We start from the raw sequence: 22,873 nt of genomic DNA on the forward strand, positions 1-22,873 counted from the left end.
GCTTAATTTTATCTATTTTTTCGACCAAACCCGGAGCCGCTCCGGGCAACGGTTCCGGCTACAGAGGCGATCAAAGTTTTTCACTAAAAAAATTCATAAAAAAAAAACTAAAAGTCGTAGAGCAATGCGGTTTGTTCGGTTGAATTCTACGGCTCATTTTACATAATATATCAATTTTTCACAAGAATTAAAAATTTAAAAATTTTTGCCTAAATTTAGGGTAGCCATTTGTCATAGTGAAAAATTTTATTCATTAAAAAAATTCATAAAAAAAAAACTAAAAGTCGTAGAGCAATGCGGTTTGTTCCATTGAATTCAGCGGCTCATTTTCTGTATTATACCAACTTTTCACGAGATTTAAAATTTTCAATTTTTTTGCTAAAATTTCCTGAGTAATACTTACTTACCTTCAAAGAGGTGAAAAAAAAAATTTTTTTTAAACTCACTCCAGTAAATTTTTATGGACTTCTACATGTCTTAACAACCCACAAAAGTTGTTTTTAGTCCACAAAAAGTCCATATGTTCGATTTTTAGAAGTTTGATTTTTCAATTTTCGTCGCAATTTTTGTCGATTTTGGGTACCCGGAACTTTTGTCAAGCAATAGCTCCGGAACTATCAGAGATAACCCCATGAAGTGTATTATCGTTGGAAAGCTCTTTAAATTATCTATCTTTTTCAAAAAAAATTATTGTTCTCCGACTAATAGTTTTCGAGCAAATTGGAGACAAATGCAAAAATTGGGAAAATTTTAAAAAATTCATAACTAAAAAACTATTGAGAATTTGGCAATTTTCTCGATGCCAATCGATTCCCCGGATCATTTTGCATAGGAATCGATCAAAATAGTTCCACTTTTTCGAATAGTTTAGCCAGAAATGAGAAAATAAAAAAAAATAAAAAAAAGTTAACACCCCCCCCCTTAAAATCGGTCAATTTTTAAAGTGTCTCTAAATCAACTAAAACCGATTCTATCTTATAGATTTTGATGTGCTCTTTCCGATCTAAAAAAGCATTTTCTCCTAACTCTTTTAGTTTGGCCGTAATCGGCGTTTGAAAATTGAAAAATTTTTTGCGAGATATCGCCTTGAGTCCTATGCGATTTTGTAGAGTTTTTTATTCCGGTTGTCCTCCATTTTTCCGTTTCTCGATAACTCTAATAGTTTCGCCGTAATTGGCGGTTGAAAATTGAAAAAAAGTGAAAATGGAAACCTTTTTTTGCGTTTTTCTCGGAAACTGTAAGACTTAGAGCAACGAACAAAAAAACATCTAATAGCGCTTAATTTTATCTATTTTTTCGACCAAACCCGGAGCCGCTCCGGGCAACGGTTCCGGCTACAGAGGCGATCAAAGTTTTTCACTAAAAAAATTCATAAAAAAAAAACTAAAAGTCGTAGAGCAATGCGGTTTGTTCGGTTGAATTCTACGGCTCATTTTACATAATATATCAATTTTTCACAAGAATTAAAAATTTAAAAATTTTTGCCTAAATTTAGGGTAGCCATTTGTCATAGTGAAAAATTTTATTCATTAAAAAAATTCATAAAAAAAAAACTAAAAGTCGTAGAGCAATGCGGTTTGTTCCATTGAATTCAGCGGCTCATTTTCTGTATTATACCAACTTTTCACGAGATTTAAAATTTTCAATTTTTTTGCTAAAATTTCCTGAGTAATACTTACTTACCTTCAAAGAGGTGAAAAAAAAAATTTTTTTTAAACTCACTCCAGTAAATTTTTATGGACTTCTACATGTCTTAACAACCCACAAAAGTTGTTTTTAGTCCACAAAAAGTCCATATGTTCGATTTTTAGAAGTTTGATTTTTCAATTTTCGTCGCAATTTTTGTCGATTTTGGGTACCCGGAACTTTTGTCAAGCAATAGCTCCGGAACTATCAGAGATAACCCCATGAAGTGTATTATCGTTGGAAAGCTCTTTAGATTATCTATCTTTTTCAAAAAAAATTATTGTTCTCCGACTAATAGTTTTCGAGCAAATTGGAGACAAATGCAAAAATTGGGAAAATTTTAAAAAATTCATAACTAAAAAACTATTGAGAATTTGGCAATTTTCTCGATGCCAATCGATTCCCCGGATCATTTTGCATAGGAATCGATCAAAATAGTTCCACTTTTTCGAATAGTTTAGCCAGAAATGAGAAAATAAAAAAAAATAAAAAAAAGTTAACACCCCCCCCTTAAAATCGGTCAATTTTTAAAGTGTCTCTAAATCAACTAAAACCGATTCTATCTTATAGATTTTGATGTGCTCTTTCCGATCTAAAAAAGCATTTTCTCCTAACTCTTTTAGTTTGGCCGTAATCGGCGTTTGAAAATTGAAAAATTTTTTGCGAGATATCGCCTTGAGTCCTATGCGATTTTGTAGAGTTTTTTATTCCGGTTGTCCTCCATTTTTCCGTTTCTCGATAACTCTAATAGTTTCGCCGTAATTGGCGGTTGAAAATTGAAAAAAAGTGAAAATGGAAACCTTTTTTTGCGTTTTTCTCGGAAACTGTAAGACTTAGAGCAACGAACAAAAAAACATCTAATAGCGCTTAATTTTATCTATTTTTTCGACCAAACCCGGAGCCGCTCCGGGCAACGGTTCCGGCTACAGAGGCGATCAAAGTTTTTCACTAAAAAAATTCATAAAAAAAAAACTAAAAGTCGTAGAGCAATGCGGTTTGTTCGGTTGAATTCTACGGCTCATTTTACATAATATATCAATTTTTCACAAGAATTAAAAATTTAAAAATTTTTGCCTAAATTTAGGGTAGCCATTTGTCATAGTGAAAAATTTTATTCATTAAAAAAATTCATAAAAAAAAAACTAAAAGTCGTAGAGCAATGCGGTTTGTTCCATTGAATTCAGCGGCTCATTTTCTGTATTATACCAACTTTTCACGAGATTTAAAATTTTCAATTTTTTTGCTAAAATTTCCTGAGTAATACTTACTTACCTTCAAAGAGGTGAAAAAAAAAATTTTTTTTAAACTCACTCCAGTAAATTTTTATGGACTTCTACATGTCTTAACAACCCACAAAAGTTGTTTTTAGTCCACAAAAAGTCCATATGTTCGATTTTTAGAAGTTTGATTTTTCAATTTTCGTCGCAATTTTTGTCGATTTTGGGTACCCGGAACTTTTGTCAAGCAATAGCTCCGGAACTATCAGAGATAACCCCATGAAGTGTATTATCGTTGGAAAGCTCTTTAAATTATCTATCTTTTTCAAAAAAAATTATTGTTCTCCGACTAATAGTTTTCGAGCAAATTGGAGACAAATGCAAAAATTGGGAAAATTTTAAAAAATTCATAACTAAAAAACTATTGAGAATTTGGCAATTTTCTCGATGCCAATCGATTCCCCGGATCATTTTGCATAGGAATCGATCAAAATAGTTCCACTTTTTCGAATAGTTTAGCCAGAAATGAGAAAATAAAAAAAAATAAAAAAAAGTTAACACCCCCCCCTTAAAATCGGTCAATTTTTAAAGTGTCTCTAAATCAACTAAAACCGATTCTATCTTATAGATTTTGATGTGCTCTTTCCGATCTAAAAAAGCATTTTCTCCTAACTCTTTTAGTTTGGCCGTAATCGGCGTTTGAAAATTGAAAAATTTTTTGCGAGATATCGCCTTGAGTCCTATGCGATTTTGTAGAGTTTTTTATTCCGGTTGTCCTCCATTTTTCCGTTTCTCGATAACTCTAATAGTTTCGCCGTAATTGGCGGTTGAAAATTGAAAAAAAGTGAAAATGGAAACCTTTTTTTGCGTTTTTCTCGGAAACTGTAAGACTTAGAGCAACGAACAAAAAAACATCTAATAGCGCTTAATTTTATCTATTTTTTCGACCAAACCCGGAGCCGCTCCGGGCAACGGTTCCGGCTACAGAGGCGATCAAAGTTTTTCACTAAAAAAATTCATAAAAAAAAAACTAAAAGTCGTAGAGCAATGCGGTTTGTTCGGTTGAATTCTACGGCTCATTTTACATAATATATCAATTTTTCACAAGAATTAAAAATTTAAAAATTTTTGCCTAAATTTAGGGTAGCCATTTGTCATAGTGAAAAATTTTATTCATTAAAAAAATTCATAAAAAAAAAACTAAAAGTCGTAGAGCAATGCGGTTTGTTCCATTGAATTCAGCGGCTCATTTTCTGTATTATACCAACTTTTCACGAGATTTAAAATTTTCAATTTTTTTGCTAAAATTTCCTGAGTAATACTTACTTACCTTCAAAGAGGTGAAAAAAAAAATTTTTTTTAAACTCACTCCAGTAAATTTTTATGGACTTCTACATGTCTTAACAACCCACAAAAGTTGTTTTTAGTCCACAAAAAGTCCATATGTTCGATTTTTAGAAGTTTGATTTTTCAATTTTCGTCGCAATTTTTGTCGATTTTGGGTACCCGGAACTTTTGTCAAGCAATAGCTCCGGAACTATCAGAGATAACCCCATGAAGTGTATTATCGTTGGAAAGCTCTTTAAATTATCTATCTTTTTCAAAAAAAATTATTGTTCTCCGACTAATAGTTTTCGAGCAAATTGGAGACAAATGCAAAAATTGGGAAAATTTTAAAAAATTCATAACTAAAAAACTATTGAGAATTTGGCAATTTTCTCGATGCCAATCGATTCCCCGGATCATTTTGCATAGGAATCGATCAAAATAGTTCCACTTTTTCGAATAGTTTAGCCAGAAATGAGAAAATAAAAAAAAATAAAAAAAAGTTAACACCCCCCCCTTAAAATCGGTCAATTTTTAAAGTGTCTCTAAATCAACTAAAACCGATTCTATCTTATAGATTTTGATGTGCTCTTTCCGATCTAAAAAAGCATTTTCTCCTAACTCTTTTAGTTTGGCCGTAATCGGCGTTTGAAAATTGAAAAATTTTTTGCGAGATATCGCCTTGAGTCCTATGCGATTTTGTAGAGTTTTTTATTCCGGTTGTCCTCCATTTTTCCGTTTCTCGATAACTCTAATAGTTTCGCCGTAATTGGCGGTTGAAAATTGAAAAAAAGTGAAAATGGAAACCTTTTTTTGCGTTTTTCTCGGAAACTGTAAGACTTAGAGCAACGAACAAAAAAACATCTAATAGCGCTTAATTTTATCTATTTTTTCGACCAAACCCGGAGCCGCTCCGGGCAACGGTTCCGGCTACAGAGGCGATCAAAGTTTTTCACTAAAAAAATTCATAAAAAAAAAACTAAAAGTCGTAGAGCAATGCGGTTTGTTCGGTTGAATTCTACGGCTCATTTTACATAATATATCAATTTTTCACAAGAATTAAAAATTTAAAAATTTTTGCCTAAATTTAGGGTAGCCATTTGTCATAGTGAAAAATTTTATTCATTAAAAAAATTCATAAAAAAAAAACTAAAAGTCGTAGAGCAATGCGGTTTGTTCCATTGAATTCAGCGGCTCATTTTCTGTATTATACCAACTTTTCACGAGATTTAAAATTTTCAATTTTTTTGCTAAAATTTCCTGAGTAATACTTACTTACCTTCAAAGAGGTGAAAAAAAAAATTTTTTTTAAACTCACTCCAGTAAATTTTTATGGACTTCTACATGTCTTAACAACCCACAAAAGTTGTTTTTAGTCCACAAAAAGTCCATATGTTCGATTTTTAGAAGTTTGATTTTTCAATTTTCGTCGCAATTTTTGTCGATTTTGGGTACCCGGAACTTTTGTCAAGCAATAGCTCCGGAACTATCAGAGATAACCCCATGAAGTGTATTATCGTTGGAAAGCTCTTTAAATTATCTATCTTTTTCAAAAAAAATTATTGTTCTCCGACTAATAGTTTTCGAGCAAATTGGAGACAAATGCAAAAATTGGGAAAATTTTAAAAAATTCATAACTAAAAAACTATTGAGAATTTGGCAATTTTCTCGATGCCAATCGATTCCCCGGATCATTTTGCATAGGAATCGATCAAAATAGTTCCACTTTTTCGAATAGTTTAGCCAGAAATGAGAAAATAAAAAAAAATAAAAAAAAGTTAACACCCCCCCCTTAAAATCGGTCAATTTTTAAAGTGTCTCTAAATCAACTAAAACCGATTCTATCTTATAGATTTTGATGTGCTCTTTCCGATCTAAAAAAGCATTTTCTCCTAACTCTTTTAGTTTGGCCGTAATCGGCGTTTGAAAATTGAAAAATTTTTTGCGAGATATCGCCTTGAGTCCTATGCGATTTTGTAGAGTTTTTTATTCCGGTTGTCCTCCATTTTTCCGTTTCTCGATAACTCTAATAGTTTCGCCGTAATTGGCGGTTGAAAATTGAAAAAAAGTGAAAATGGAAACCTTTTTTTGCGTTTTTCTCGGAAACTGTAAGACTTAGAGCAACGAACAAAAAAACATCTAATAGCGCTTAATTTTATCTATTTTTTCGACCAAACCCGGAGCCGCTCCGGGCAACGGTTCCGGCTACAGAGGCGATCAAAGTTTTTCACTAAAAAAATTCATAAAAAAAAAACTAAAAGTCGTAGAGCAATGCGGTTTGTTCGGTTGAATTCTACGGCTCATTTTACATAATATATCAATTTTTCACAAGAATTAAAAATTTAAAAATTTTTGCCTAAATTTAGGGTAGCCATTTGTCATAGTGAAAAATTTTATTCATTAAAAAAATTCATAAAAAAAAAACTAAAAGTCGTAGAGCAATGCGGTTTGTTCCATTGAATTCAGCGGCTCATTTTCTGTATTATACCAACTTTTCACGAGATTTAAAATTTTCAATTTTTTTGCTAAAATTTCCTGAGTAATACTTACTTACCTTCAAAGAGGTGAAAAAAAAAATTTTTTTTAAACTCACTCCAGTAAATTTTTATGGACTTCTACATGTCTTAACAACCCACAAAAGTTGTTTTTAGTCCACAAAAAGTCCATATGTTCGATTTTTAGAAGTTTGATTTTTCAATTTTCGTCGCAATTTTTGTCGATTTTGGGTACCCGGAACTTTTGTCAAGCAATAGCTCCGGAACTATCAGAGATAACCCCATGAAGTGTATTATCGTTGGAAAGCTCTTTAGATTATCTATCTTTTTCAAAAAAAATTATTGTTCTCCGACTAATAGTTTTCGAGCAAATTGGAGACAAATGCAAAAATTGGGAAAATTTTAAAAAATTCATAACTAAAAAACTATTGAGAATTTGGCAATTTTCTCGATGCCAATCGATTCCCCGGATCATTTTGCATAGGAATCGATCAAAATAGTTCCACTTTTTCGAATAGTTTAGCCAGAAATGAGAAAATAAAAAAAAATAAAAAAAAGTTAACACCCCCCCCTTAAAATCGGTCAATTTTTAAAGTGTCTCTAAATCAACTAAAACCGATTCTATCTTATAGATTTTGATGTGCTCTTTCCGATCTAAAAAAGCATTTTCTCCTAACTCTTTTAGTTTGGCCGTAATCGGCGTTTGAAAATTGAAAAATTTTTTGCGAGATATCGCCTTGAGTCCTATGCGATTTTGTAGAGTTTTTTATTCCGGTTGTCCTCCATTTTTCCGTTTCTCGATAACTCTAATAGTTTCGCCGTAATTGGCGGTTGAAAATTGAAAAAAAGTGAAAATGGAAACCTTTTTTTGCGTTTTTCTCGGAAACTGTAAGACTTAGAGCAACGAACAAAAAAACATCTAATAGCGCTTAATTTTATCTATTTTTTCGACCAAACCCGGAGCCGCTCCGGGCAACGGTTCCGGCTACAGAGGCGATCAAAGTTTTTCACTAAAAAAATTCATAAAAAAAAAACTAAAAGTCGTAGAGCAATGCGGTTTGTTCGGTTGAATTCTACGGCTCATTTTACATAATATATCAATTTTTCACAAGAATTAAAAATTTAAAAATTTTTGCCTAAATTTAGGGTAGCCATTTGTCATAGTGAAAAATTTTATTCATTAAAAAAATTCATAAAAAAAAAACTAAAAGTCGTAGAGCAATGCGGTTTGTTCCATTGAATTCAGCGGCTCATTTTCTGTATTATACCAACTTTTCACGAGATTTAAAATTTTCAATTTTTTTGCTAAAATTTCCTGAGTAATACTTACTTACCTTCAAAGAGGTGAAAAAAAAAATTTTTTTTAAACTCACTCCAGTAAATTTTTATGGACTTCTACATGTCTTAACAACCCACAAAAGTTGTTTTTAGTCCACAAAAAGTCCATATGTTCGATTTTTAGAAGTTTGATTTTTCAATTTTCGTCGCAATTTTTGTCGATTTTGGGTACCCGGAACTTTTGTCAAGCAATAGCTCCGGAACTATCAGAGATAACCCCATGAAGTGTATTATCGTTGGAAAGCTCTTTAAATTATCTATCTTTTTCAAAAAAAATTATTGTTCTCCGACTAATAGTTTTCGAGCAAATTGGAGACAAATGCAAAAATTGGGAAAATTTTAAAAAATTCATAACTAAAAAACTATTGAGAATTTGGCAATTTTCTCGATGCCAATCGATTCCCCGGATCATTTTGCATAGGAATCGATCAAAATAGTTCCACTTTTTCGAATAGTTTAGCCAGAAATGAGAAAATAAAAAAAAATAAAAAAAAGTTAACACCCCCCCCCTTAAAATCGGTCAATTTTTAAAGTGTCTCTAAATCAACTAAAACCGATTCTATCTTATAGATTTTGATGTGCTCTTTCCGATCTAAAAAAGCATTTTCTCCTAACTCTTTTAGTTTGGCCGTAATCGGCGTTTGAAAATTGAAAAATTTTTTGCGAGATATCGCCTTGAGTCCTATGCGATTTTGTAGAGTTTTTTATTCCGGTTGTCCTCCATTTTTCCGTTTCTCGATAACTCTAATAGTTTCGCCGTAATTGGCGGTTGAAAATTGAAAAAAAGTGAAAATGGAAACCTTTTTTTGCGTTTTTCTCGGAAACTGTAAGACTTAGAGCAACGAACAAAAAAACATCTAATAGCGCTTAATTTTATCTATTTTTTCGACCAAACCCGGAGCCGCTCCGGGCAACGGTTCCGGCTACAGAGGCGATCAAAGTTTTTCACTAAAAAAATTCATAAAAAAAAAACTAAAAGTCGTAGAGCAATGCGGTTTGTTCGGTTGAATTCTACGGCTCATTTTACATAATATATCAATTTTTCACAAGAATTAAAAATTTAAAAATTTTTGCCTAAATTTAGGGTAGCCATTTGTCATAGTGAAAAATTTTATTCATTAAAAAAATTCATAAAAAAAAAACTAAAAGTCGTAGAGCAATGCGGTTTGTTCCATTGAATTCAGCGGCTCATTTTCTGTATTATACCAACTTTTCACGAGATTTAAAATTTTCAATTTTTTTGCTAAAATTTCCTGAGTAATACTTACTTACCTTCAAAGAGGTGAAAAAAAAAATTTTTTTTAAACTCACTCCAGTAAATTTTTATGGACTTCTACATGTCTTAACAACCCACAAAAGTTGTTTTTAGTCCACAAAAAGTCCATATGTTCGATTTTTAGAAGTTTGATTTTTCAATTTTCGTCGCAATTTTTGTCGATTTTGGGTACCCGGAACTTTTGTCAAGCAATAGCTCCGGAACTATCAGAGATAACCCCATGAAGTGTATTATCGTTGGAAAGCTCTTTAAATTATCTATCTTTTTCAAAAAAAATTATTGTTCTCCGACTAATAGTTTTCGAGCAAATTGGAGACAAATGCAAAAATTGGGAAAATTTTAAAAAATTCATAACTAAAAAACTATTGAGAATTTGGCAATTTTCTCGATGCCAATCGATTCCCCGGATCATTTTGCATAGGAATCGATCAAAATAGTTCCACTTTTTCGAATAGTTTAGCCAGAAATGAGAAAATAAAAAAAAATAAAAAAAAGTTAACACCCCCCCCTTAAAATCGGTCAATTTTTAAAGTGTCTCTAAATCAACTAAAACCGATTCTATCTTATAGATTTTGATGTGCTCTTTCCGATCTAAAAAAGCATTTTCTCCTAACTCTTTTAGTTTGGCCGTAATCGGCGTTTGAAAATTGAAAAATTTTTTGCGAGATATCGCCTTGAGTCCTATGCGATTTTGTAGAGTTTTTTATTCCGGTTGTCCTCCATTTTTCTGTTTCTCGATAACTCTAATAGTTTCGCCGTAATTGGCGGTTGAAAATTGAAAAAAAGTGAAAATGGAAACCTTTTTTTGCGTTTTTCTCGGAAACTGTAAGACTTAGAGCAACGAACGAAAAAACATCTGATAGCGCTTAATTTTATCTATTTTTTCGACCAAACCCGGAGCCGGTCCGGGCAACGGTTCCGGCTACAGAGGCGATCAAAGTTTTTCACTAAAAAAATTCATAAAAAAAAAACTAAAAGTCGTAGAGCACTGCGGTTTGTTCCATTGAATTCAGCAGCTCATTTTACATATTATATCAATTTTTCACAAGAATTAAAAATTTAAAATTTTTTGTGAACAGTTTTATTCAACAAAAAAATTCATAACTCGAAAACTAAAAGTCGTAGAGCAATGCGGTTTGTTCCATTAAATTCAGCGGCTCATTTTCTGTGTTATACTAACTTTTCACGAGATTTGAAATTTCCAATTTTTTTGCTAAAATTTCCTGAGTAATACACTTACCTTCAAAGAGGTGAAAAAAAAATTTTTTTTTAAACTCACTCCAGTAAATGTCTTAACAACTCACAAAAGTTGTTAAAAGTCCATAAAAAGTCCATATATTCGATTTTTTGATGTTTGATTTTTCATAGACTAGAATCTGTTAGCATGTTCCCATTCCTATCATAAATCTGCTATCACAAAACCCAAATCCTTGTTGGGGGTCTTGACAATTACTTCACCACGATAAGATAAACCGTCAAGTGTTTTCATGTTTTCGAAACTTATCTTATTTACGAAATAACTAAAATGGAAAATAACATTCGAGACCAAGAATAAATTATTTATTGTCCCAACGAATTACCAGATAAAATTTATCTCAATAGAGCAACTCAGTAACAACCAATCCTCCCGTTATGACACCACTCACAGGACGACTAGCACCAGTCCAGTTATTTTCCCTGTGCAAAAAATTTGCTAGTGTCCACAGGATGTCCACTTCGGCCCAATACCTCATAAACGACCCCAAATACTCATTTCTGAAGGACTTGGGCTTGAAGGCCTCCAACTTGGGCGTCTACGACGGCACGTGGAGGGGCTCAGGCTCGGTAAAAATTACACTAATTTACAAAATAATTTTTTTTTATTAAAATCGTTTGTTTGATTTTTTCAATTTTTGTGGTGATTTTGGGCGATTTCCGGTACCCGGAACATTTCTCGAGCAATAGCTCCGGAACTATTAGAGATAACCCCATGAAGTGTATTATCGTTGGAAAGCTCTTTAAATTATCTATCTTTTTTAAAAAAAATTATTGTTCTCCGACTAATAGTTTTCGAGCAAATTGGAGACAAATGCAAAAATTGGTAAAATTTTAAAAAATTCATAACTAAAAAACTATTGGGAATTTGGCAATTTTCTTGATGCCAATCGATTCCCCGGATCATTTTGCATAGGATTGGATCAAAATAGTTCCACTTTTTAGAATAGTTTAGCCGTAAATGAGAAAATAAAAAAAATTAAAAAAAGTTAACACCCCCCCCCTTAAAATCGGTCAATTTTTAAAGTGTCTCTAAATCAAATAAAACCGATTCTATCTTATAGATTTTGATGTGCTCTTTCCGATCTAAAAAAGCGTTTTCTCCTAACTCTTTTAGTTTGGCCGTAATCGGCGTTTGAAAATTGAAAAATTTTTTGCGAGATATCGACTTGAGTCCTATGCCATTTTGTAGAGTTTTTTATTCCGGTTATTCTTTATTTTTCCGTTTCTCGATAACTCTAATAGTTTCGCCGTAATTGGCGGTTGAAAATTGAAAAAAAGTGAAAATGGAAACCTTTTTTTGCGTTTTTCTCGGAAACTGTAAGACTTAGAGCAACGAACAAAAAAACATCTGATAGCGCTTAATTTTATCTATTTTTTCGACCAATCCCGGAGCCGCTCCGGGCAACGGTTCCGGCTACAGAGGCGATCAAAGTTTTTCACTAAAAAAATTCATAAAAAAAAACTAAAAGTCGTAGAGCAATGCGGTTTGTTCCATTGAATTCAGCGGCTCATTTTCTGTATTATACCAACTTTTCACGAGATTTAAAATTTTCAATTTTTTTGCTAAAATTTCCTGAGTAATACTTACTTACCTTCAAAGAGGTGAAAAAAAAAATTTTTTTTAAACTCACTCCAGTAAATTTTTACGGACTTCTACATGTCTTAACAACCCCCAAAAGTTGTTAAAAGTCCACAAAAAGTCCATATATTCGATTTTTTGATGTTTGATTTTTTCAATTTTTGTCGCGATTTTGGTCGATTTCCGGTATCCGGAACATTTCTCGAGCAATAGCTCCGGAACTATTAGAGATAACCCCATGAAGTGTATTATCGTTGGAAAGCCCTTTTAATGATCTATCATTTGCAAAAAAGATTATTGTTGTCCTGCTTATAGTTTTCGAGAAAATGCAAATAAATCAAAAATTAGATCATATACTCAAAAATTCATAACTAAAAAACTATTGGGAATTTGGCGTTTTTCTTGAAATCGTTTTTTTCAGTTAGTCCAGTCGATTTGTCCCAGCAATGGTAAAGTGATCGCCGAAGTCCGCCAAGGCACAGCCGAGGACTACACCTCTTGCGTCACAGCCTCCCAATCAGCCTGGAGCACGTGGGCCGACCTCCCAGCCCCCCAGCGCGGGGAAATTGTGCGCCAGATCGGGGACGCCCTCCGGGCCAAACTCCACCCCCTGGGGCAGCTCGTTTCCCTCGAAATGGGCAAAATCCTCCCCGAGGGAATCGGGGAAGTCCAGGAGTACGTGGACATCTGTGACTACGCCGTCGGTCTCTCGCGCACTCTGGCAGGCGCCATCTACCCCTCGGAGCGCCCAGGCCACGTGCTGATGGAAAAGTGGAACCCTCTGGGTGTCGTGGGGGTGATTTCGGCCTTCAATTTCCCCATCGCTGTCTATGGCTGGAACAGCGCCATCGCCATGGTCTGCGGGGACACGGTGCTGTGGAAGGGGGCGGAAACCACCCCCTTGGTGTCGGTCGCCACCACGAGGATCGTGGCCGACGTCCTCGAGCGCAACCACCTCCCGGGGGCCGTCGCGGCGCTGTGCTGTGGAGGCGCCGATGTGGGCAAGGCTATGGCCGCCGACGAGAGGATTAAGCTGTTGTCGTTCACTGGGAGTTCGCAGGTTGGGCACCAAGTCGGGGTGGAGGTGCAGAAGAGGTTCGGGAGACATTTGCTGGAGTTGGGGGGAAATAATGCACTTATTGTTGCCGAAGACGCTGATTTGAATATGGTGGTGCAAGCGACGTTGTTTGCTTGTGTGGGGACGGCGGGGCAAAGGTGTACCACCACGAGGAGGCTTATTTTGCACAAAAATGTATGTACGGAAGTTTTATCGAGCAATAACTCCGGAACTATTAGAGATAACCCCATGAAGTGTATTATCGTTGGAAAGCTCTTTAAATTATCTATCTTTTTCAAAAAAAATTATTGTTCTCCGACTAATAGTTTTCGAGCAAATTGGAGACAAATGCAAAAATTGGTAAAATTTTAAAAAATTCATAACTAAAAAACTATTGGGAATTTGGCAATTTTCTCGATGCCAATCGATTCCCCGGATCATTTTGCATAGGGATGGATCAAAATAGTTCCACTTTTTCGAATAGTTTCGCCAGAAATGAGAAAATAAAAAAAATTTAAAAAAAGTTAAAACCCCTCCCCTTAAAATCGGTCAATTTTTAAAGTGTCTTTAAATCAAATAAAACCGATTCTATCTTATAGATTTTGATGTGCTCTTTCCGATCTAAAAAAGCATTTTCTCCTAACTCTTTTAGTTTGGCCGTAATCGGCGTTTGAAAATTGAAATTTTTTTTGCGAGATATCGCCTTAAGTCCTATGCCATTTTGTAGGGTTTGTTATTCCGGTTATCCTCCATTGTTTTGTTTCTCGATAACTCTAATAGTTTCGCCGTAATTGGCGGTTGAAAATTGAAAAAAAATGAAAATGGAAACCTTTTTTGCGTTTTTCTCGGAAACTGTAAGACTTAGAGCAACGAAGAAAAAACAATCTGATAGCGCTTATTTTTCTCTATTTTTTCGTCTAAACCCGGAGCCGCTCCGGGCAACGGTTCCGGCTACAGAGGCGATCAAATTTTTTCACTAAAAAAATTCATAAAAAAAAAACTAAAAGTCGTAGAGCAATGCGGTTTGTTCGATTGAATTCTACGGCTCATTTTACATAATATATCAATTTTTTACAAGAATGAAAAATTTATAATTTTTTGCCTAAATTTAGGGTAGCCATTTGTCATAGTGAAAAATTTTATTCATAAAAAAAATTCGTAACTCGAAAACTAAAAGTCGTAGAACAATGGGGTTTGTTCCATTGGATTCAGCGGCTCATTTTCTGTATTATACCAACTTTTCACGAAATTTAATATTTTCAATTTTTCTGCTAAAATTTCATGAGTACACTTACTTTTCAAAGAGGTGAAAAAAAAAAAAATTTTAAACTCACTCCAGCAAATTTTTATGGACTTCTATATGTCTTAACGACCCACTAAAGTTGTTAAAAGTCCACAAAAAGTCCATATATTCGATTTTTTGATATTTGATTTTTCAATTTTCGTCGCAAATTTTGTCGATTTTCGGTACCCGGAACATTTCTCGAGCAATAGCTCCGGAACTATTAGAGATAACCCCGTGAAGTGTATTATCGTCGGAAAGCTCTTTAAATTATCTATTTTTTTCAAAAAAAATTATTGTTTTCCGACTAATAGTTTTCGAGCAAATTGGAGACAAATGCAAAATTTGGTAAAATTTTAAAAAATTCGTAACTTAAAAACTATTAGAAATTTGGCAATTTTCTTGATGCCAATCGATTCCCCGGATCATTTTGCATAAGTATGAATCAAAATAGTTCCATTTTTTCAAATAGTTTAGCCGTAATTAAGAAAATAAAAAAAAAATTGCCCTTAAACCGGTCCACTGGTGTCTCACTTGTCCCAGGAATGGATGATTGACCAATTAAAATATAAAAATCACCGTAGTTATTAACCTTGGCATTTTATTTTTTATTTAAACAATTTACTGATCTTTAAGAAGCGAAAACAAAAAATTGGGTGTATCGTTTAACTACTTTTCTAAACGACTAAACAATTGGAATTTCTAGGTCTATGACGAGGTTCTCCAAAGGCTGAAAAAAGCCTACGAGCAAGTCTTGCATCGAATTGGGGACGCACTGGATGAAAAAACCTTAATAGGGCCATTACACAGTCAAACCTCCCTACAAAACTATGAAAACAGAATAGCTGAGATTAAAAAGCAAGGCGGGACGATTGAATTCGGGGGCAAAGTAATATCTTTATTCCAAAAATTTCCTTGTGTTTTAAATAACAGTTTTGCAGCGAATCGAAGGTCCTGGCTTTTTCGTACAACCAACCATTGTCACAGGCCTCAAACACGATAATCCCCTAGTTCACAGCGAATGTTTCGCGCCTATTGTCTATATTTTGAAAACGGAAAGTGTAGATGAAGCCATTTCGTGGAATAATGAAGTTCCCCAAGGCCTATCGTCAAGTATTTTCACACAAAGCATTGGAAATATTTTCAAGGTTTTTTGTGCCTCTAATTTTTTTTTCAATTCGTCAATTTTTTTTTTTTTTTTTTTTTAGTGGATTGGACCCAAAGGTTCGGACTGTGGCATTGTGAACGTGAATATTCCCACTTCGGGGGCTGAAATTGGGGGGGCCTTCGGTGGGGAAAAACACACTGGTGGGGGGAGGGAATCTGGAAGTGATGCCTGGAAACAGTACATGAGGAGGTCCACTATCACGATCAATCATTCCAAGGAATTGCCCTTAGCACAAGGAATTAAATTTGAATAAACGCCAAAATTGTGATTTTTATAAATAAATCATCAAAAACTTTAATTTTGTGTTTTTTAAAAATTTTACCCGGCGCATCCACCATTTTTCTACCAAGTCAATTATTAAAAAATGTACGATTTTACACCGAATTGTTCAAAAATCCTGACAAGGTACCCTCGATTTTGGAGAAAAAAAATTATTCCTTGCTCCATTTTTCACAATTAATGAAAATAGTTCTAAAAATTTATCCAGACTGGTGAATCCATGATGAATTTTTACAAAAGTTTCTGATTTAATGACAAAAATAAAATTAACTAATATTCACGGTTCACGGCTTGAGAAAGTCAATTTTATTATGAATAACATGTGAATTATCTTTTTTGAATGATGTAATAAAAGATAGTACCAAAAAAGTACCACAAATTAAGTAACCAAACTTTTGACGCCACAACTTTATTATTAAAAATTACAACTCATCTTTCACATCCGCAAACAACTTCTCGTTCTCCTTGATTGGCAACGAATCCCAAAACTTGGTACTTTCGGCTATCCCACGGCCTACTGAAAGCTTGTCCGGAGAATCAATTTTCAAAAAAGTGAACTCATCTTTCAAATTTTTGGGTACTTGTGGCCACTCCACCCCAACTTTGGGTTTCCTGGAACGAAACATTAAAATTTCCCTAAAAAATGCGGTAGTACCAACCCGGTACGTGCATAGGTTGTGAGCAAGTCAACGAAAAACTTGATCATTTTCTTGTCCTGGTCAGTAGTTGCCGTTTTGACAACGTCGTACTTGTAAATATAGGCGGTGTCGTCACCGTGTGAAGCCCCGAAGTTTTCGGTACTACCCCCAGAACAAAACTCCGACCAACTGTGGGCCCCTCTGTAGCTAAAAACGTAGGAATAAATGGGTGATTTGGTCACAGCCGCCTGCCATCGTGCTGTTTTCTGAATCCCGATTACAAAAATCCGGTCTGAGACCACGGGGATGAAGTCCATGTAGGTACTTTTGGTGACTTGTTTGTTGCCCAGGTAGTACTTTCGGATTTTTTGGCTCACTTCGTCCATTTTTGTCCTCTCAACTGTGTAATTATAATCCAAGAGATGTGGTACCAAGTCGTTCCACCTCTCGTCAAGGTCTTGAAGGTACTCATCGTGGTAGAAATCAGCCGCTGGGTACAACCCTTCGGAATTCGTGTACGAAGCAATCCATGGCACGTCATACACTTGTTTGTTCTTAATAATCTGGTAGGGGTGTGTTGGTAGTACCGGGTCAGCAGCCCATGAATCCACCACCAAGCCAAAGGGTGAGAACGGTGTGTACAACCATGGTTGGTACTCTTTAACCGCCCCCACAATCTGTCTAGCAGGCCTTGTTTTCAAACAAGTAACCATTTCGTCAATTTTCCCGGTACTACACCCAACAATGGTGGCCAGTTTCCTGGTCTTGGCCAATGGTTGTTCCATGAGTACCCATGGTTCCAGCGTGGTACCACTCATGGACCATCCACGATGGAACAATCCGCGCGATTTTGGCGACAGGTAATGGAAGTGGGTACTAGCCCCACCAGCTGACATGCCCATGATGGTGATGGAGTCTGGGTTCCCACCGAAGTGTTTCACGTGGTTTTTGATAAATTGCAAGGCGAAGATTTGGTCCCGCATGCCGTTGTTGCCAGGTACCACCTGGTCTTCGGTACTTAGGAAGCCGAGCGGACCTAGACGGTAGTTTAAAGTCACTAAAACTACATCCTTGTCCAGGAGGTACTCCGGCCCTTGGAGGCCCGCCCAGTTGAACATGAAGGCGCCCCCATGGATGTACACTATGACGTCCAATTTGGCCTTAGTGTCCAATTTTGGGGTGTAAATGTTCAAGTAGAGACAATCCTCATCGCCTATAATTATTAAGTACTGGGAAAAGTACTAACAAAAAAAACACCAAAGTAGTACCAATTACGTAGTCTTGTCCAGGTGGCGTGAACTGGTTGTACTGCATGCACTTGTAGATGGTTTTGGCCTCCCATACCCCCTTCCAGGGTGTGAGTGGTACCGGTTCCTACGAAACCAACCCTAACTAGCGTTTTTTGGTACTTTTCTTTACCTTGAAGCGATTTTCGCCGATTGGTGCCTGGGCATATGGTACTCCTTCAAAGGAGTAGAAAGTGCGTCCATTTAGCGATTGTTTGGTACCACCTTGGACCTGCCCCAAGTTTGGTAAAGTTACAACCGGGTGTTCTGACGCTACCACCGCGGAAACAAGCGCAAGAGTTACAAATAGTACCAACATTTTGGACTTGTAATAAAACACACTCGTGATGACTTGAACTTATATATTGGCAAAAGAGAGCAAAGTTCGTTTATTTATAAATTAATTTATTTGTGAATTGATATCAAGACCGAGTGATAATTTTTCGTTTTCTCGGATCGGTAAGGAGTTCCGTAATTCGGTACTTGAGTTTTTGACCCGTTTAGTGGTGATATTGTTCGGCCAGTTTGTTGTAAGAGGAGTTTACATCACAATAAATCTAAGTTACACAATTTTTTTTTATATTTTTTTTAATCCCAATTGAGCGAAAATCTTTTTCGAGACTTTACTAAACAAACTCAGTTAACTAAAAATTTTTTGAGATAAATTAAATATTTTCGTTTAATTTTTTTATAATTTAAGAAGTAAGTCATCTAAGGATTCAACGCTAAAGTTTGAAGTTATGTTTCACCTTTACGTTCATCTCTTTTTCTCTCAAAACAAAGGTATTTTCCTTTTATTAGAATCTGCTCTTACGTTTACAATTTGGCACCTTTACCTACTTTTACCTTTTGCCGCATTATTTTCTTATTTCTGTCAGTTTTATGCTCCGCTTTACGTTTATACGTCTATGTGTTCTCTCATTCTCTTATTTTTGCTCACGTTTTGTTTCCTTACCTTTTCTACACTTTTTTTCATAGAAAAATTGTTACCCTGATCCGGGTTCGAACCCACGACCTCCCGCATTGTAAGTGGCGCTTATACCACTGGGCCACCAAGGCCCCTGATAGTGACCGTCTTTTGCAGATATTTTAACACAAACTTTTTAAATAAATCAACATTACAAACTATATAATTGCAATAATTCGCCTAAAACGCAAATACTTTCAGTTCAAAAGTCGGCGAATTAGCTCGAGAAAACATTTTCTTCCACTTTTTTTCAATTTAATTCTTTAATTTTTCACCAGATTTCATCAAAAGATGCCGGGCGTATAAGTTGATTCTACAATTTTAAAATTGTTTTTATCTTTTTTGTGACTTTCAGCACGTTTTTGACCGAAAATGCACATAATTTCTCCAAAAATCACCAAATTTGTGTATTTTCTAGTCAAAAATAGTGGACGTCCGCAAATTCTATTGAATTCGCAGTGGCCATGATTTTTATTAACAATGTTTTTCGGGACTTTACTAAACAAACTCAGTTAACTAAAAATTTTTAGACATAAATTAAATATTTTCGTTTATTTTTTTTTATAATTTAAAAAGTAAATCATCTAAGAATTCAATTAAAGTTTGAAGTTATGTTTCACCTTTACGTTCATCTCTTTTTCTCTCAAAACAAAGGTATTTTCATTTTATTAGGATCTGCTCTTACGTTTACAATTTGGCACCTTTACGTACTTTTACCATTTGCGGCATTATTTTCTTATTTTTGTCAGTTTTATGCTCCGCTTTACGTTTAAACGTCTATGTGTTCTCTCACTCCCTTATTTTTGCTTACGTGTTGTTTCCTTACCTTTTCTACACTTTTTTTCATAGAAAAATTGTTGCTCTCATCCGGGTTCGAACCCCGACCTCCCGCGTCGTAAGTGGCGCTTATACCACTGGGCCACCAAGGCCCCAGGTACTGACCGTCTTTTGCAGATATTTTAACACAAACTTTTTAAATAAATCAACGTTACAAACTATATAATTGCAATAATTCACCTAAAACGCAAATACATTCAGTTCAAAAGTCGGCGAATTAGTTCGAGAAAACATTTTCTTCCACTTTTTTTCAATTTAATTCTCTAATTTTTCACCAGATTTCATCAAAAGATACCGGGCGTATAAGTTGTTTCTACAATTTTAAAATTGTTTGTACCTTTTTTGTGACTTTCAGCACGTTTTTGACCGAAAATGCACATAATTTCTCCAAAAATCACCAAATTTGTGTATTTTCTAGTCAAAAATAATGGACGTCCGCAAATTCTATTGAATTCGCAGTGGCCATGATTTTTATTAACAATGTTTTTCGGGACTTTACTAAACAAACTCAGTTAACTAAAAATTTTTAGACATAAATTAAATATTTTCGTTTAATTTTTTTATAATTTAAGAAGTAAGTTATCTAAGGATTCAACTAAAGTTTGAAGTTATGTTTTACCTTTACGTTCATCTCTATTTCTCTCAAAACAAAAGGTATTTTCCCTTTATTATAATGTGCTCTTACGTTTACAATTTGGCGCCTTTCGTACACTTTTTGCTGCATTATTTTCTTATTTCTGTCAGTTTTATGCTCCGCTTTACGTTTATACATCTATGTGTTCTCTCATTCTCAAACAACTTACCTTTTTTTCATTTTTTTTTACTTTTTTTCATAGAAAAATTGTTGCTCTGATCCGGGTTCGAACCCCGACCCCCAACGTCGAAAGTGGCGCCTTATACCACTAGGCCACCAAGGCCCCAGCCACTGACCATCTTTTGCAGATATTTTAACACAAACTTTTTAAATAAATTCTTCGTTGTTCGAACACAGCTTTATTTTATCAGATTTTAGCAATTGCAATAATAACAATAATTTTTGTCTTTATTTGTCAATGTAGTGCCGCAAATTGAAGAAAACGGACCCCATTGAATAAATTTTTTTTAAAGCCTGGAATTAAACCCTTTTATCCCTGTTTGATAAAAGTGATACTAACTGAAAATCCCCACTCGTAGTTGAAATAAAATGTGTTAGTAAATTTCGTAATTTGTATCGGTTTTTCGCAATTCATCAGAAAAATTATAAAGTTTTTTTTGTTCTCATTGTTCCAAGTGTACCACGGTTGGGCCAGCAGTGCATTATAAATACCAACAGATTAAAAATTGAATCTTTGATTTGATTCACCCATTATTTATAATACAGTGCGTTCAAAAAATCTTTAGATCAACTCTTGCCGTGAAATCTAAACTCCACAGCAAGACTTGATCTAAGGAATTTTTGGACACACCTCCCTTTCCACAGTTTCTGTGGCATCAATTGCACAAAAAAGGGTGCTAGAGTAGAGCATAATACTTGGAGTTATTTGATATTTATTGTAGTAAAAAGTGCCCTAAAAATAAAAAATAAAAAAAAAATAACCAAAAAATAAAAAATACAGTTGCAGCGATGAGCAGTACCGAGATCCCCGAAAGGGTCACCGATATGGCAAACAATACGACAAAAGGGCCAATTGATTCGTTTATTTTTGCAACATACTGTGCAATGTACGAATGTCGATGAACAAAATTTTTTAATTTTTGTTTCATGTCGTTTTGATATCTCGCACTGTAAAATAAACTAAGATCGTCCACGTTGTAGTTTTTTGTCATTGCTCCAATTCGTTCGACTAGCAATTTGACTTGAAACTTAAATTTCCTGCTGAAATAAAGCATCCGGACCGAATTAATGGTCATGACTGGAAACATCAAAACAAAATCTATTTTGTACAAGTAGTAGAAAATTTGAATGATTTTTGGAGGCACAGCCGCCTCCAACTCCCCCAACAATTTTAAAAAATAGTGAAAGCGAGCTTCGTCTTCATTGGGCAAAATTAGCGTTATACCAGTCACAAAAGCAAGCACGGTGTTTAAAATAACGTAGACTGTAACTGAATTAATGTGTTGTTTGATTTGAACTTGAGTTTCGTGGCTTGCATCAAGTTCGTCCCAAAAGTCAAACTCTTGTTGGAACTCTTCGGTGTCTGTCATAAAAATCACCCCCAAAAGTGATACTAAGACCTGCTGGACAATATTGTAATTTTTGGAGTTGTCGAGAAAACTTACGTAAGTTAGGCCTGAGATAACAGGGCCGTATTGAATGATGTAGACCAATTTCGCGTCCAAAATAAACTGGTATAGCATGATTAGAAAGGACAGTGCGTTGGCAGTTAGTGCCCAATAGGCCAAGAAGCGGTTGCATTTTATTTGAAAAAATCCAGTAGCCACAAAGTAAACCACTGACATGGAAAAATCGCCTCTATTCTCAAAAACTTTACGAGTCATTGTTACAATGGCACGCCAGCAACTGAAATAATAATTTAAATGCACCATTATATTCTCTCATCGTTACCGTAATTCATTACGGTAATTATTTTCTTCCATTAAAATCTAAGCCATCATCCTTAAACTAATGGTGATTTTTTGTCGATATGTCGGAATAAATTGAATTATTGCCCCAATAGAATACACTTTTTTAAGTAGAAGTTGCCGCAAAATCAATCAAACTTTGTTTTAGAAACCCCCATTAAATTTTAATGCGTTGTTAAAGGTTAACTAATCAAACTGCTTCAATTAATTACGCTTTGTTCAAATTTAATTCGTGGTTAAAACGTTATTAACGCGAATGGACCAATCAAGTTGCTTGAATTTAATCACGTGACCGCTTTGTTCATATTTAATTGGCTGTTAAAACGTTAGCAACGCTAATAGACCAATCAAACTGCTTCAGTTTGATCACGTGTTCAGTTAATCACGCTTTGTTCAAATTTAATTCCTTGTTAAAACGTTAACAACGCGAATGGACCAATCAAATTGATTAAATTTGGTCACGTGACCGCTTTGTTCATATTTAATTGGCTGTTAAAACGTTAGCAACGCCAATAGACCAATCAAATTAATTGAATCTGATCACGCGATCAGTTAATCACGCATTTAATTGTTGATACTGGTCTGGGTTTTGACAAAAAAACAAGAACTCAAGGCATTTTATT

The 22,873-nt window shown here is 34.7% G+C and overlaps 2 protein-coding genes across 2 annotated transcripts; one reads left to right on the forward strand and one right to left on the reverse strand.

Moving 5' to 3' along the window:
- The first annotated feature begins 10,925 nt into the window (after nt 1–10,925).
- Nucleotides 10,926–15,979, forward strand: Aldh7A1 (Aldehyde dehydrogenase 7 family member A1). The gene is made up of 5 exons (XM_964789.5): nt 10,926–11,162; nt 12,596–13,426; nt 15,220–15,402; nt 15,455–15,661; nt 15,722–15,979. Exons 1-5 carry the CDS (start codon nt 10,971–10,973, stop codon nt 15,932–15,934), a joined length of 1,626 nt encoding a protein of 541 aa, XP_969882.2. The 5' UTR covers nt 10,926–10,970; the 3' UTR covers nt 15,935–15,979.
- Nucleotides 15,980–16,353: 374 nt separating this feature from the next.
- Est-6 (esterase 6) lies at nt 16,354–18,203 on the reverse strand. Its single transcript, NM_001170626.1, has 4 exons — nt 18,018–18,203; nt 17,867–17,972; nt 16,620–17,811; nt 16,354–16,572 (listed from the first exon to the last, which is right to left on the reverse strand). Exons 1-4 carry the CDS (start codon nt 18,201–18,203, stop codon nt 16,383–16,385), a joined length of 1,674 nt encoding a protein of 557 aa, NP_001164097.1. The 3' UTR covers nt 16,354–16,382.
- Nucleotides 18,204–22,873: the final 4,670 nt, after the last annotated feature.

Source organism: Tribolium castaneum, chromosome 7, assembly GCF_031307605.1.
Source record: "Tribolium castaneum strain GA2 chromosome 7, icTriCast1.1, whole genome shotgun sequence".
Classification (NCBI taxonomy): Eukaryota; Metazoa; Arthropoda; class Insecta; order Coleoptera; family Tenebrionidae; genus Tribolium; species Tribolium castaneum.